This window comes from Telopea speciosissima, chromosome 10, assembly GCF_018873765.1.
Source record: "Telopea speciosissima isolate NSW1024214 ecotype Mountain lineage chromosome 10, Tspe_v1, whole genome shotgun sequence".
In the NCBI taxonomy this organism is placed as follows: Eukaryota; Viridiplantae; Streptophyta; class Magnoliopsida; order Proteales; family Proteaceae; genus Telopea; species Telopea speciosissima.
Window position 1 is genome coordinate 59,444,328 of NC_057925.1, and position 13,539 is coordinate 59,457,866.

The following is a 13,539-nucleotide window of genomic DNA, read 5'->3' on the forward strand; positions in this document are numbered from 1 at the left end:
CAGCGTCATCCACCACATCGCAGCCATCGTATTCCAAACCTTGTGCATTTACTCATCCAAACATAGTCTTCTATATACTGTTCACTTTTATTTTCTATAAATTTTCTTCAAAATTATTTATTAGTTGATTTTTTTTTTCATACATTGCAAATCATTACAACCCCAATCTGCTCTATCATTTTCGTAGTCCTAGACCCAAGTAATATTTAAAATTGATTCGTACTGAAAATCAAGGGGCAAATCTGATCTCCAGTTACAAATATTATTGAAGTCTCATGAATTTGGTTACCCCCCCCCAAAAAAAAAAAGAAGTCTTATGAATTTCATAATCATATCCATAATGAAAATTATTTTACAGTGGTACCATACTTTGATAAATTTTCACCCACTTTTTAATCTTCCAAATCATTGTTCATTTAATCCAGTTACAAATGGAGATGATATGTCTAATAAAAAGCAATCTGACTATTCTAATGACAGGACACCTGCAGCAGATGTTTCATCAATAATTTGAATCTTGGCCCAAGCCTACTCGATCATCAGTTTAAGCTTAACCACTCAACAAAACTACTCAACAAGTTCAGGACTTGCTTGGTCTAAGTGGGTGAGCAAGGATTAAAATTTCGGTAGATTTATCTCCTGAGGTGCGAGATAATCCAAAGCCCTAGTACAGAGGTGCTAGTTGCAGATCCTATAGAGAGCTATTTGCATGATCAAGCCTTGCTGTTTAGTTTGAGTATGATTCATGAACAATTGAAATTATTATATGGGCAAGAGATCGTTGCTTGGTCGTGTAGCGCCTGCACAAGTGCAGGGGTCCAATGAGAGTGCATGCAAGGGCATCAACATAGATGTAATTTTTTATTCCATGAGGGGCAGGGCAGTACTTTCACACACTCCTGTGTTTGGGCGTAGGAGCCACGCAACCAGGTAGCGTTCTTTTCCCCTTATTATATTTATTGTGTTTTTAGTGGGGCAACTTCATTTACTTTTTAAGAATAGGTGAAAGAGACAACTATATACCTTCTATTTAGTTGCATGAAAGAGCAAGGCCTATATTATTAATAGCACTCTGACTCTGAATTTATCTCATCTGTGTATTGGCAGTGACACCAGCCCAAATGTTGAAATTTGCAAAACATCCTTTTCTGACTCTTGTTAAGGTATCCACTAAGATTTCTTCTTCCTTCTTTATGTTTTTTTCCAAAGGATGTTGGGATATGTAAGATGGTGCTTACCTTTTACAGCATTAGACGTGCAAATGGAAATGAATACCAGGTCTAGGGTATGACTACCAGGCTAAAATAGCAAAGCATAATTGCATCTTCAATTTTTTTGCTATAGCTCCTATAAATCAAAGCTACCCGATGGAACCCATGCAAATTTGATTCAACCCTGCATTTCAATATTCGGAAAATGTGACTTCAGTTGGCTTTGAATTATATTGAGCTCCAATGCAATGAAGTCATGCACTATTCTCCATAACTTCAGTTGGATTTCTTGAATTTAGCTCCTTGTTTGTTCATTTTGCCCACTTATCTGGCTAAATGCTACTTGTTCGCTGTCTTCATCTAAAATACTCAATCTTTCTTGATTTTATATTATGTTATGCAATGTATTTGTGTTCATTTAAGTTGGTTGATTATACATACTGCTTAGTTTCTCAAAATCAATTTATTTGGATTGTTACGAATTCATGGGAGACGCAGAATTCACATATCCCTGGAACCTTTATGTCTCTATAGTTAAAATACTTTTTTCTCATATATTGACTTAACCAGAGTAATTGTTTTCTTATTTGTTGAGTGATGATAATATGCATAGGTTTGACATAATATCGACATGGAAATCACAAGGCAAAGTGAACAACTAGCTACTTGATGTTGAAATAATTATCTGAACATGTAGTTACAACCCTTCCTATAACATTTGAAGTGAAGTTGAAGGTGAGAGTCTCAGGCTTGTTCTCTAACTTGTATCATTTATTTAATGACAATGCTTTTGTCATTTTTTAAGAAATGATGATAGATTTATTTGCCTTCTGAGTTTTAAGATTTTATATACCAATTTCACTATATGTGATAAATTATCCAGCTTTGCAAGTGAAAAAGGGAAATGAAGATATAAACCAGTTACTGCCTTTCTTGACTGATAAATATGGTGCCTACGGAAGACTGAGGCAAGTTGTGGCAGCAAATCTGAATAGCTAAACAGAATGGCATTATGGGGTTGTTGACTGACCTTTGTTCTTGATTGATGATGAATGATTTTTTGGATATGAACATAAAGTTACAAGCCTTCATAATGCATTCAAGTGAAGCTGAAGGTAGAGTTTCAGTCTTGTCCTGTATCTTTTGTCTTTAGTTTAATAATGTTGATTTTTTTTGTTTTATAAGAGATTGTAATAGATATGTCTACCTTTTGACATGTTCCTGCACACTTGTTGATAGAGGTTGTGGTGCGGGGGAAGAGCAGGGCAAGCTGTGACATAACTCCAAGCCTCTTATCCAAATTGAATTTGAAATTTTACTGGTGATATGGCGATGTTGTTATCAGTGCTGAATTCCTGCTCTCTATTTTTTATCATTCTTTGAACAAAATAGCAAGGATCATGGATTGCAAGGACTCACAATAACCTTGTTTGGTGCCAGAGATGTTGAGGATTGATGTCTGTTATGTGTGTCTTGTTGTTCCTGTTTCGAAGATTGGCCCACTCTGACTTTTTTTTGTCGATCTTTTCTGGATCGACCCATCTTGGAGGAGTATTTATATATTTTATTGTCTTGTTGTGTAAGAAAGAAAAACAAGTGTGATTTGGGGATTTTCGAGCTAGGGTTTTTTGAGGAGTGGTTTTGCTTCAACTTTTGGCGTTTTTGAGAGATCTCCACTGTACTTTTCTTCCATTACATAGTGAATCATCTTTAGCTTCACCCGTGGACGTAGCACATCATATCTGTGTGTGAACCACGTTAAGTCTCTGTGTCATTTTTGCTCTGTTTTGTTTCTTCATATTTTGCAAACAATGTCTTTTATTCAAATTGTATCTCTATGTTTTCTCTTTGACTTGATGGTGATGGAGGTTATTAGCTAGTCAATTCAAAAAATGGAAACATTCATCTACCCATTTTCCTGGTGAAAGCAGAAAAGCTCCAGAAAGCCCTTGTGTTTCATGAACAGGGGGTCCCTTGATTACACCCTTGTCTACCCTTCCTTCTAATTTCTGTTGATTACACCCTTGTCTCATTTGTTGAGGATCAAGACCCATATCTAATGGGTTCACCAAAGATATTGGTGACTCCAGTCAGCATTAGAAAATGATAACAACTATGTTTTTAATGGATTCATTTCTATGGTTAAGGATTTAAAGTTTAACTCTGCAGGCAATTCTAGGATATTATCTGCATCAGTGTATAGAAATCTTTCCTGCTGAGTTTCGGCACAGATGATATCTTGGCAGGAACCATGAAATGGTGGTTTCTGTCCTTTTTGCATGAGAATGTGTTGCTGGATTTAATGAATCCAAGGCTCCTCTGTTACACCCCCACCCCCCTCTTTAGAAATGCTGTTATGAATTATTGTCGCAAATGGGATGTCTTAGTGTTTTTTTGTTAGAAGATATAGAATTTGATACTGAGTGGGGGAGCCTTGGTGCAACGGTTTAGTTGCACTATAGCAAACATCTGGTGGTGGGTTCAAAACATGGAAACAACCTCTCCGCGGAGCCAGGGTAAGGCTGCGTACATCTGCCCCTACTGCAGCATCCTGCAGTAGCAGGAGTCTGGTGCACTGGGACACTCTTTTTTTTCTAAATATTTTGGATCTTATAATGGTTACGTTGTTATAATCTACAGGAGTTGAAGGTCCATGCCCTGGGCCCAGTAAGAAGGCCCCCTTTGTAATAAACAACATGTATATGGATAGCTGTGCTAGTTTCAATGAAGTTGAAGTGCCTACCTTTTCTGGCCTTTTATCTCCCTTTGTTTTCTTTTTTGTGAATGAAGTAAATTTTTTCCAATGAGTGCAAAGTACAAAAAAAGGTGTAGAATCCCATCTTAATGGGCTTCATGCTTATCTCTGGACCAGGATCCTCTGCAGTACCGCCGGGTGTGTGGTGCACATCCTGCGGCACAGCAGGGGACACATGGCACACATGGCCTCTGCCGTGCTACAGGATGGGCACCGCACACCCACCGTTACTGCAGAGGATTTTTATCCCTTATCTCTATGCCATTGGGGGTTAGAAAAAGACTCCCACGCCTCAATCTTACACAACATTGTCAAGAAGCAGCCTAGAGGAAAAGTAGATGTAATTATGAAGATGAAGAAGTGAATCTATTTTTGAAAGTGCATCAAATCGAAAAAGCCAAGATATCCCACCTGAAACTTTCTCCACCCAAATTTCGGTAGTATATCTGATGAACTGCCAAAGATATTCTAAGAGCCACGGCCAAGAAAGGTTAAATATTCCTCAGTAGATTGGTTGCATCATACTGAAATGAATTTATATAAATTCTCTGTTTTGGTGAAAAGGCTACTCTTTCTTTTAGTAACTCATGCCAGGCCACTTTTTAAGCAGTAGATTACTAGGTTCCTTAACAAACTTTATTTGGGAGGATTTGGAGGGTCTGATGACCTAACTGAGAAGTAAGTAGTTCTGAAGCTACTAGAGCAGCAGGAGGAGAATCTGATAAGAAAAGATTTCTCTAAAGTTGAATGTCCAAACCTTTTTGTGTCTAGTTGCTCTCAAGCAAAGCATATCCATCCGGTCTTGATCAAAGCATATAGACACTTGTGGACATACTGCTTTCATGAACTCTACTAACACTTTAAGGTTACTACTGCATATACTAATCATGTGAGCACTGGGGATCTCGTCGTCGTCATACTCCATATTCCTACACCCATTTTTATCCGCCACTGTGGGGTCTGGGGAGGGTCATAATGTACACAGTCTTACCCCTGCTTTTGCAGAGAGACTGTTTCCAGGCTCGAACCCGTGACCACTTGATCACAATGGAGCAACCTTACCGTTGCACCAAGGCCCACCCTCGGCCATTTCCCTGGAAGTACCTTATTTATACTTCATGAAGCAAAACCAATGGTCTACTCCCTCCCCCAATTCATTAATGTGAACATATCTTCTTCCATGCTATCAGGTGATATTTTTCTTCTCTTAATCCTTTCCTTATACTGGAAAAAAGAATAGCAAGATGGGTATGTGAGCTCCATGGTATGAGATATATTATCTTCTTAAAATGACATCATTACTAATGATAAGTAATTCTTTCATAATTGTATTCAAATCCTATATATCCTTCTTTGGATGTACTCAAGATGATTAGATTTTGTAGAGTATGGCAAGCTTTTCTGTAAGCCTGTAATTGACCCTGTGTTGGGTTGCCTCTTCTGATTATTATGAAGGCATTTTAAGGAGTCCTGTAGAATGGCCGATGGCCTTGCCTTATTTTACACACAATTTGTAGAGGTAAGGTTGTTCCTAGCTTGTAGATTTCTCCCATAAAGTAACTGGTATACAACCTGATGGTTCTAGTGGTTATAAATATTACAGGATGTAAATAAAGGATTTATTCTATAGGGCCCTAGGATTCCCTGCTTATCCCCCCAGAAGAAAGAAGAAAAAGAAGAGAGAAGTTCTACTTATTCAAAATACAAAAAAAAATAGGGAGGCAGTTTTCTGTACGGGAGTGTAGCCTACACCAGCACTCCCATGTGTCTATCTCTCTCATCCTTAAAAAAGGGGGCAGAAGTATCTTTTCACATGGGGAGGAGAGAGATAGACTCATGGGAGTGTAGGCGTAGGCCACACTCCCGGACAGAAAACTTTTTCCCAAAAAAATATTACAAAAGTTACAGTTTACCTGATGTAAATCTTATCATGTTTATCTTGCACCATAACTTTGTAAAGTCCTTGATGATTTGTGAAATTAAACAATCACTTGCAATCATGGAACTAAATCTCTGTCAAAACTGATCAAAATCTTCGAATTGTCTCAGTTTCTGGCCTTGATCAAAACAAAACACAGGATCGAAATATGGATGAAACCCAATGTCGAAACCTCGAAACAAGATTCAGCATGTCTTCCCAAAACCAGATCCAAAACTAGATCCAAAATCAGGTCCAAAACCGAGATCTCGATCCTTGTTATCAAATATCTGCAGTGACTCCCATTCTCATTGGAGTTTTTTTTAATTTTTTTATGAAAGTGTAACCACACATCAATCCCAAAAAGTTAACCATTATCATTGGAATTGGTGCAATATATATGCATTACAATTGTATTGAGGAACTTTCATGAAAACTGATCGAAACCAGAAAGATCCCAAAAGTCAAAGTCTACCCCATGCTATTGAATGGCTAATTTAATAAAGGTATATCAATAGCTGTATTTTGGGTTGAATTTTCCATGGTTATTTACAAATTTCTTCGATCTCCACAGTTTTTCAACCCCTACTCAGTATTTCCCATCTTACAAAAGATTCTTTAATTATTTTATTATTATTATTTTTTTTAATCAAAAGAAGCCGGAGAAACACCTCTACCACCAAGCGATTGACTGCCAAGAAAGACGCGTCTGCGTGGGTGCCCTTCTACCAGTGTAGAGGAACCGGACAATAATTGCCCCATTTTGATCTCTCTCCCTCTATTCTACAAATTCCCAATTTGTGAGCTCTATTCTATCTCTTTAATACAATTGTCCCATATAATTTCTAATCCTCCATCTCCTACTATTGTCTTCCTGCCGTTGTTGTAAGTCCAGGAGTTCGATCTTTGACCTTCCTAACCAAGAAATTAAGGATGGCAGAAGCAATCGTTTCTGGACTTATAATCGAAATCTTAGTGGCTTTGGGCACTCCTCTTGTTGTCCAAGAGATTGGACTAGCATCAGGAGCGAAAAAGGAACTGAGTAAACTCAAGGACTCTTTATCCGCAATCAATGCCATATTATTGGACGCAGAGACGAAGGGTGCGATGAACCATGCGGTCAAAGATTGGTTGAGAAAGCTTAAAGATGTAGCTTATGATGCTGAAGATCTGTTGGATGAGTTCGCAACAGAAGCCTTACGACAGAAAGTGGAGCTTCCGAACAACATGGTAGCAAAAGAGGTACGCAGATACTGTTCAAGTTCAAATCCACTTGAATTTAGTTTGAAAATGGGTCATAAAATAAAGGATATTATGGAGAGGTTTGATCGTATTCGAGCGGATGTTGTGTTTGCTCAATTTCAAAGGGTGGATAGGGACGTCAATGATGACGATAGGAGGCCTGGTACCTACCCTTTTGTAATTGAATCTGAGGTCTTGGGTAGAGATAAGGAAAAAGAAGATGTAATTAAATTGTTAACCGTAGGTGGTGGTAATGAAGAGGATAATGTGATGGTTATTGCCATAATTGGGATTGGGGGTTTAGGGAAGACAACACTAGCTCAGTTTGTTTATAATGATGAAAGGGTGAAGACTCATTTTGAGTCGAGAATGTGGGTTGTGTCTCATTTGATTTTAAAACTCTGAAAAATAAAGCAGTATCTGAACTTAGGGAAAAACTCTCTGGGAAGAGATATCTACTTGTCCTAGATGATGTATGGAATGAACAAAAAAGTGAATGGGAGAGTTTAAGAAATCTATTAATAGATGATGGGGCATCAAGGGGAAGTATGATCTTGGTAACCACCCGCAGTGAAAAGGTTGCAAAAATCATGGAACCGATTAAATTATTGTACCCTTTGAAAGGGTTAAATGAAAAGGATTGTGAATCATTATTCAATGGACGGGCATTCGGGAAAGGAGAAGAAGCAAACAACAATCATCCTGAGTTAGTGGAGATTGGGAGGGATATAGTGAAAAAATGTGGAGGAGTGCCTTTGGCTGCAAAAGCACTAGGAAGTTTATTGTGCCATACAAGAAACAAAAAGGAGTGGTTGGATGTCTTAGATACTGAAATTTGGAAGCTATGTGAACGCGAAAACGAACCTGAACAAGAAATTTTACCTGCTCTAAGGATAAGCTACAACCACTTGCCATCCCATTTGAAGCAATGCTTTGCCTATTGTTCTATTTTCCCACAAGATCATGAAATAGATGTTGATGATTTGATCCATCAATGGATGGCACATGGGTTCATCCAACCACCACCACCAAATAGAGGAGGGGGAAGTCACTCTACATTAGAAGACATTGGGAATAGGTATTTCAGGGAATTGTTATGGAGATCATTCTTCCAAGAGCTAAGAGAAGTAGATCGTTTTGGCAGGAAAAAGTGGGTTTGCAAAATGCATGACCTGGTGCATAATCTTGCACGATGGGTCGCAGGGTCGAAGGTAGAAGATTACTACTACGACTACTCAGGAGATAGTAGTAGTAGTAGTAGTTGTAGTAATCACATAATATCTCATCAAGGGGGAGTCCGGCGACACATCGTTTCTCATGTTAAGAAGGCTGACACATTAAATCATCAAACTCTGGTGATACCCTTGAATGACAAGCCCCAAAAGTTACGGACACTTTATTGGCATCACGATGATGATGATTATGGTAAGTTGGGAATTAGTGTTGGATTCATTTCACCTTTGCAAGGCTTGCGAGTGTTACAGTTAAGAAATTTAAAAATCAAACATGTGCCGAAGTCCATAGGTTACCAGCTGCAACAATTAAGGTACGTTGACCTCTCCGGCAATTCATTCAAAGCACTCCCTAATTCTATTTGTAGGTTATATAATCTGCAAACATTAAGACTTGGGGGTTGTGGGGAATTTAAACAGTGGCCCAGAGATATGACAAAATTGGTTAGCCTTAGACATCTTGAGTTGGATGAGGGTCTAAATATACGATACATGCCACGTGGGTTGGGGCAGTTGTCTTCTCTTCAAACTTTGGGATATTTCGCTGTGGCGGCAGGGGGAAGGAAGAAGGCTGGACTTGGGGAGTTGCATGGCCTAAACCAGCTTCGAGGAAAATTAGTCATCCGAAGGCTTGAAAATGTAAGAGATGCTAGAGATGCAGAGGAAGCAAACTTGAAGGAAAAGTCGGAGCTTCAATCTTTGAAATTGGATTGGAAAAAGGGGAAATTCGATTATAGAGGGCAAGGATGTCTAGAAGACATAAAACGAGGGATTCAAGTGTTGGGGAATCTCCAGCCGCACCCAAATCTTAAGGAGTTTAAAATTATAAATTACGTAGGCATCGAGATGCCACGTTGGATGCTCTCTTCTTCCCTGCTCCCGCATCTAATGGAACTTGACCTCTGTAATTGTTATAATCTCAAATGTTTGCCACTAATTGGCGAATTCCCTTGCCTTAGAAATCTCCAATTAACGCATTTAGATGTTGTGGAGTCCATATGCAATAAAGTGGAGATGTTGGGAAACAATAATGGAGGAGGAGGAGAAGGAGAAGGAAAACCATTGGTATTATTTCCATCGCTAGAAAAACTTTATCTCTACTCTACACCAAATCTGGAGAGATGGACAATCTCAGTAGAAGCAACAGAAGCACAACATAGCAACAATCATTTGCATTGGCTGTCTTCGATGTTTCCTAGTCTCACCCACTTGACTTTCAGTCGTTGCAATAAGCTAACAAGAGTGCCAATTCTTTCGGGGGGAGGAATAAGCCATCTAACCTCTCTTCAAACATTGAGAATCGAACATCTTGAAAGATTGGCATCTCTGCCTGATTGCCCTGCTCCAGCAACATTAGAAAGGCTAACCATCAGTAACTGTCCGAATCTGTTGAGATTTGCAGACTGCTTCTTTGATCATCTCAAGTCACTTTCTGAGTTTACAGTTTTAGATTGTGAGAAGTTGACATCTTTACAGGAAGGAATTCGACACCTTATTACATTGAAACTGCTACAAATTGGCGGATGTCCAGGCTTGGTAACATTACCGGTGGGCTTGGGAAGTCTTTCATCACTTGAACAGCTCCTGATTAGGAATTGCTCTAATTTGTCGTCTCTACCAAAAGAAATTCAGCACCTCACTGCACTTAAAAAGCTGAAAATTTTTGAATGTCCAGCTCTGAAGACGTTACCGAAGAGGTTGGGAAGTTTCTCATCGCTTGAAGAGCTTAAGATTTGGGATTGCTATAATTTGTCATCCCTGCCTGAAGGGATTCAGCACCTCGCATCTCGTGGTGTACTTCAGATTTCAAATTGTCCTAATCTGTCTTCTTAGGAATTTCCTAACGTCTACTACTCACGTACCCTTCATTCATGTCAACTGAGCTGCTCCCTAAGGTTCAAGCCTCTTTATTTCAAGGAATCTTAAAGATACCTAAGGGACATCCAAAAACAAATTACACCTCTGATCTTCTTCAGGTCCGGTTCTCTCTCTCTCTCTCTCTCTCCCTGGCTCTTCTTTTTTTTAAACACGTTTTAGTTTTGGGAAACAGTTGCTTCTTTAACGTCTGTGCCTTCTGCTTTTAATTTGCAGTTGAGAAATGTGCAAGGAACCAGAATTATTGGAACAAGTCCATTCCTTGTGATGCATTGTCCTCTTCCCATCCAAATAGTGGGAAAATTTAAAGGAGTTGGGTAAGATTTTTCCCCGTACTTCGAAAAATAGAAATGAAGATTATGGTTTGAACGTGAATATATATTCTGCATGCATTTACTTTTTAGAGTTCTCTTTTTTCAATCAAAGAGTGCTCTTTCAATATCTCTCTCTTCCTAGCCCCCTTTCCTTTTTCTTGGAAAATTTTGTTCTCATCATTTTCCTGTCTGGATTTCATAACCCATATCTATATCATCTGATAAAGAAAATTATTTTACAGTGGTACCATCGTTTGATAATGTTTCACCCACTTTTTGATCTTCCAAATCAATGGTCATCTAATCCAGTTAAAAATGAAGATGATGATAAAATAAAATAAAAAAAGCAATCTGACTATTCTAATGACAAGACACCTGCAGCAGATGTGTCTCTCATTATTCTGAATATTGGCCCAAGCCTACTGGATCATCAGTTTAAGCTTAACCAGTCAACAAAACTACTCAACAAGTTCAAGGTTTGCTTGGTCTAAGTGGGTGAGCTGCTAGGATTAATATTCCGGTAAATTTTTCTTCTTTGAGTAGCGGGATAATCCAAAGCCCCCTAATACAGAGGTGCTGGTTGCAGATCTTATAGAGAGCTATTTGCATGATCAAGTGAACAATTGAAATTATTATATGGGCAAGAGATTGTTATTTGGTCGTGTAGCGCTTGCACCAGTGCAGGGGGCCAATGAGAGTGCACACAAGGGCATCAACATAGATGCGGTTTTTTTTTATTTCATGAGGGACAAGGCAGTACTTTCACATGCTCCTGTGTTTGGGCGTAGGTGCCACGCAACCAAGTAGCGTTCTTTTCCCCTTGTTATATTCATTGCGTTTTTAGTGGGGCAACTTCATTTACTTTTTATAGGTGAAAGAGACAACTATATACCTTCTATTTTATTTTATTTTATTTTTGGTTAAGACTATATACCTTTTATTTAGTTGCATGAAAGAGCAAGGCCTATATTATTAATAGCATTTTGACTCTAAATTTATCTCATCTGTGTATTGGCAGTGACAGTGACACCAGCCCAAATGTTGAAATTTGCAAAACATCCTTTTCTGACCCTTGTTAAGGTATCCACTAAGATTTCTTCTTCTTTATTTTTATGTCCAAGGGATGTTGGGATATGTAAGATGGTGTTTACTTTTTAGAGCATTAGACGTGCAAATGGGAATGCATATCAGGTCTAGGGTATGACTACCAGGCTAAATTAGCAAAGCGTAATTGCATCTTCAATTTTTTAGCTATAGCTCCTATGAATCAAAGCTACCCGATGGAACTCATGCAAATTTGATTCAACCCTGCACTTCAATATTCAGAAAATGCAACTTCAGTTGGCTTTGAAATATGTGGCGCTCCAATGCAATGAAATCAAGCACAATTCTCCCTAACTTCAGTTAAAATTAAAGAATATTTGTTTTGCAACAGTGGGTAAAATATGATGATAAGCTTTTCGGTTTGCATTGAATTCAACTAGGAGACAGTAGTATATTCGTTATATATTATTTTTTTCGGTAAGTATATTCGTTATATTGACTGGACTCAAATTCTAATAAGGCTGAACGAGTTACCTCTTGGTTGAAAATATTGTATAGAGTTTGCACATTATGTTTAAAGGTTGAGTGTGCACTTATGTCATTATATCAAATAAAAAGGTTAGATTTATATTGGATTTCTTGGATTTTAGGTCCTTGAATGTTCATTTTGCCCACTTATCTGGCTAAATGCTACTTGTTCCCTGTTTTCATCTAAAATATTTGATCTTCCTTAATTTTGTATTATGTTATGCAATATATTTGTGTTCATTTAAGTTGGTTGATTACACATACTGCTTAGTTTCTCAAAATCAATTTATTTGGATTGTTATGAATTCATGAGAGACGCAGAATTCACATATCCCTGCAATCTTTATGTCTCTATAGTAAATTTACTTTTTTTTTTTTGGCTCATATATTGACTTAAACAGAGTATTTGTTTTCTTATTTGTTGAGTGATGATAATATGTGTAGGTTTGACATAATATCGACATGGAAATCACTAGGCAAAGTGAACAAGTAGCTATTTGATGATGAAATAATTATCTGAACATGTAGTTACAACCGTTCATATTACATTTGAAGTGAAGTTGGAGGTGAGAGTCTCAGGCTTGTTCTCTAACTTGTATCATTTATTTAAGGACAATGCTTTTGTCATTTTGTCAGAAATGATGATAGATTTATTTGTCTTTTGAGTTTTAAGATTTTATATACCAATTTCACTATATGCAATGTTTTGCAGTTGATAAATTATCCAGTTTTGCAAATGAAAAATGGAAATGAAGTTATAAACCATCTACTGCCCTTCTTGACAGGTAACTATGGCACCGACGGAAGAGCAAGGCAAGTTGTGGCAACAAATCATAATAGCTAAACAGAATGGCATTATGTCTGAGTTTAACAACTTCGTGCCTCTTTATCTTCATTGAAATTGGGGTTGGTGATTGAGTTTTGTTCTTGATTGATGATGAATGATTTTTTTGGATATGAACATAAAGTTTCAAGCCTTCATAATACATTCAAGGGAAGCTGAAGGTAGAGTTTCAGTCTTGTTCTGTATCTTTTGTCTTTAAGTTAATGATGTTGATTTTACTGTTTTATACTTTAATAAGAGATGGAAATCCTGCGCACTTGTTGATAGATGGTTGTGGTCCTGTGGAAGAGCAAGGCAAACTGTGGCAGCAAAGTATTAGTGGCTAAAAAGAGTGGTGTTATTTGCGGGTTCAGCAACTCCAGGCCTCTTATCCAAATTGAATTTGGGATTTCTGACCAAGCGCCCCTTTGGAATTTTACTGGTGATATGGCGATGTTGTTATCAGTGCTGAATTCCTGCTCTCTATTTTTTTTATAATGCTTTGAACAAATAGCAAGGATCATGGATTCATAATAACCTTGATGTTGGGGATTGTGTCTGTTATGTGTGTCTTGAATTCGATCTTGTACCCTTTTC

At 38.0% G+C, this 13,539-nt stretch overlaps 1 protein-coding gene across 1 annotated transcript; it reads left to right on the top strand.

Annotated features, from left to right (window-relative positions):
* Window positions 1–7,716: 7,716 nt before the first annotated feature.
* Window positions 7,717–10,191, top strand: LOC122643824 (disease resistance protein RGA2-like). The gene has a single exon (XM_043837400.1). It carries the CDS (start codon window positions 7,717–7,719, stop codon window positions 10,189–10,191), a length of 2,475 nt encoding a protein of 824 aa, XP_043693335.1.
* Window positions 10,192–13,539: the final 3,348 nt, after the last annotated feature.

Excerpts from the sequence above, each read along its gene's own strand:
- LOC122643824 (XM_043837400.1), top strand. The coding sequence starts at position 7,717 with ATGGAACCGATTAAATTATTGTACCCTTTGAAAGGGTTAAATGAAAAG.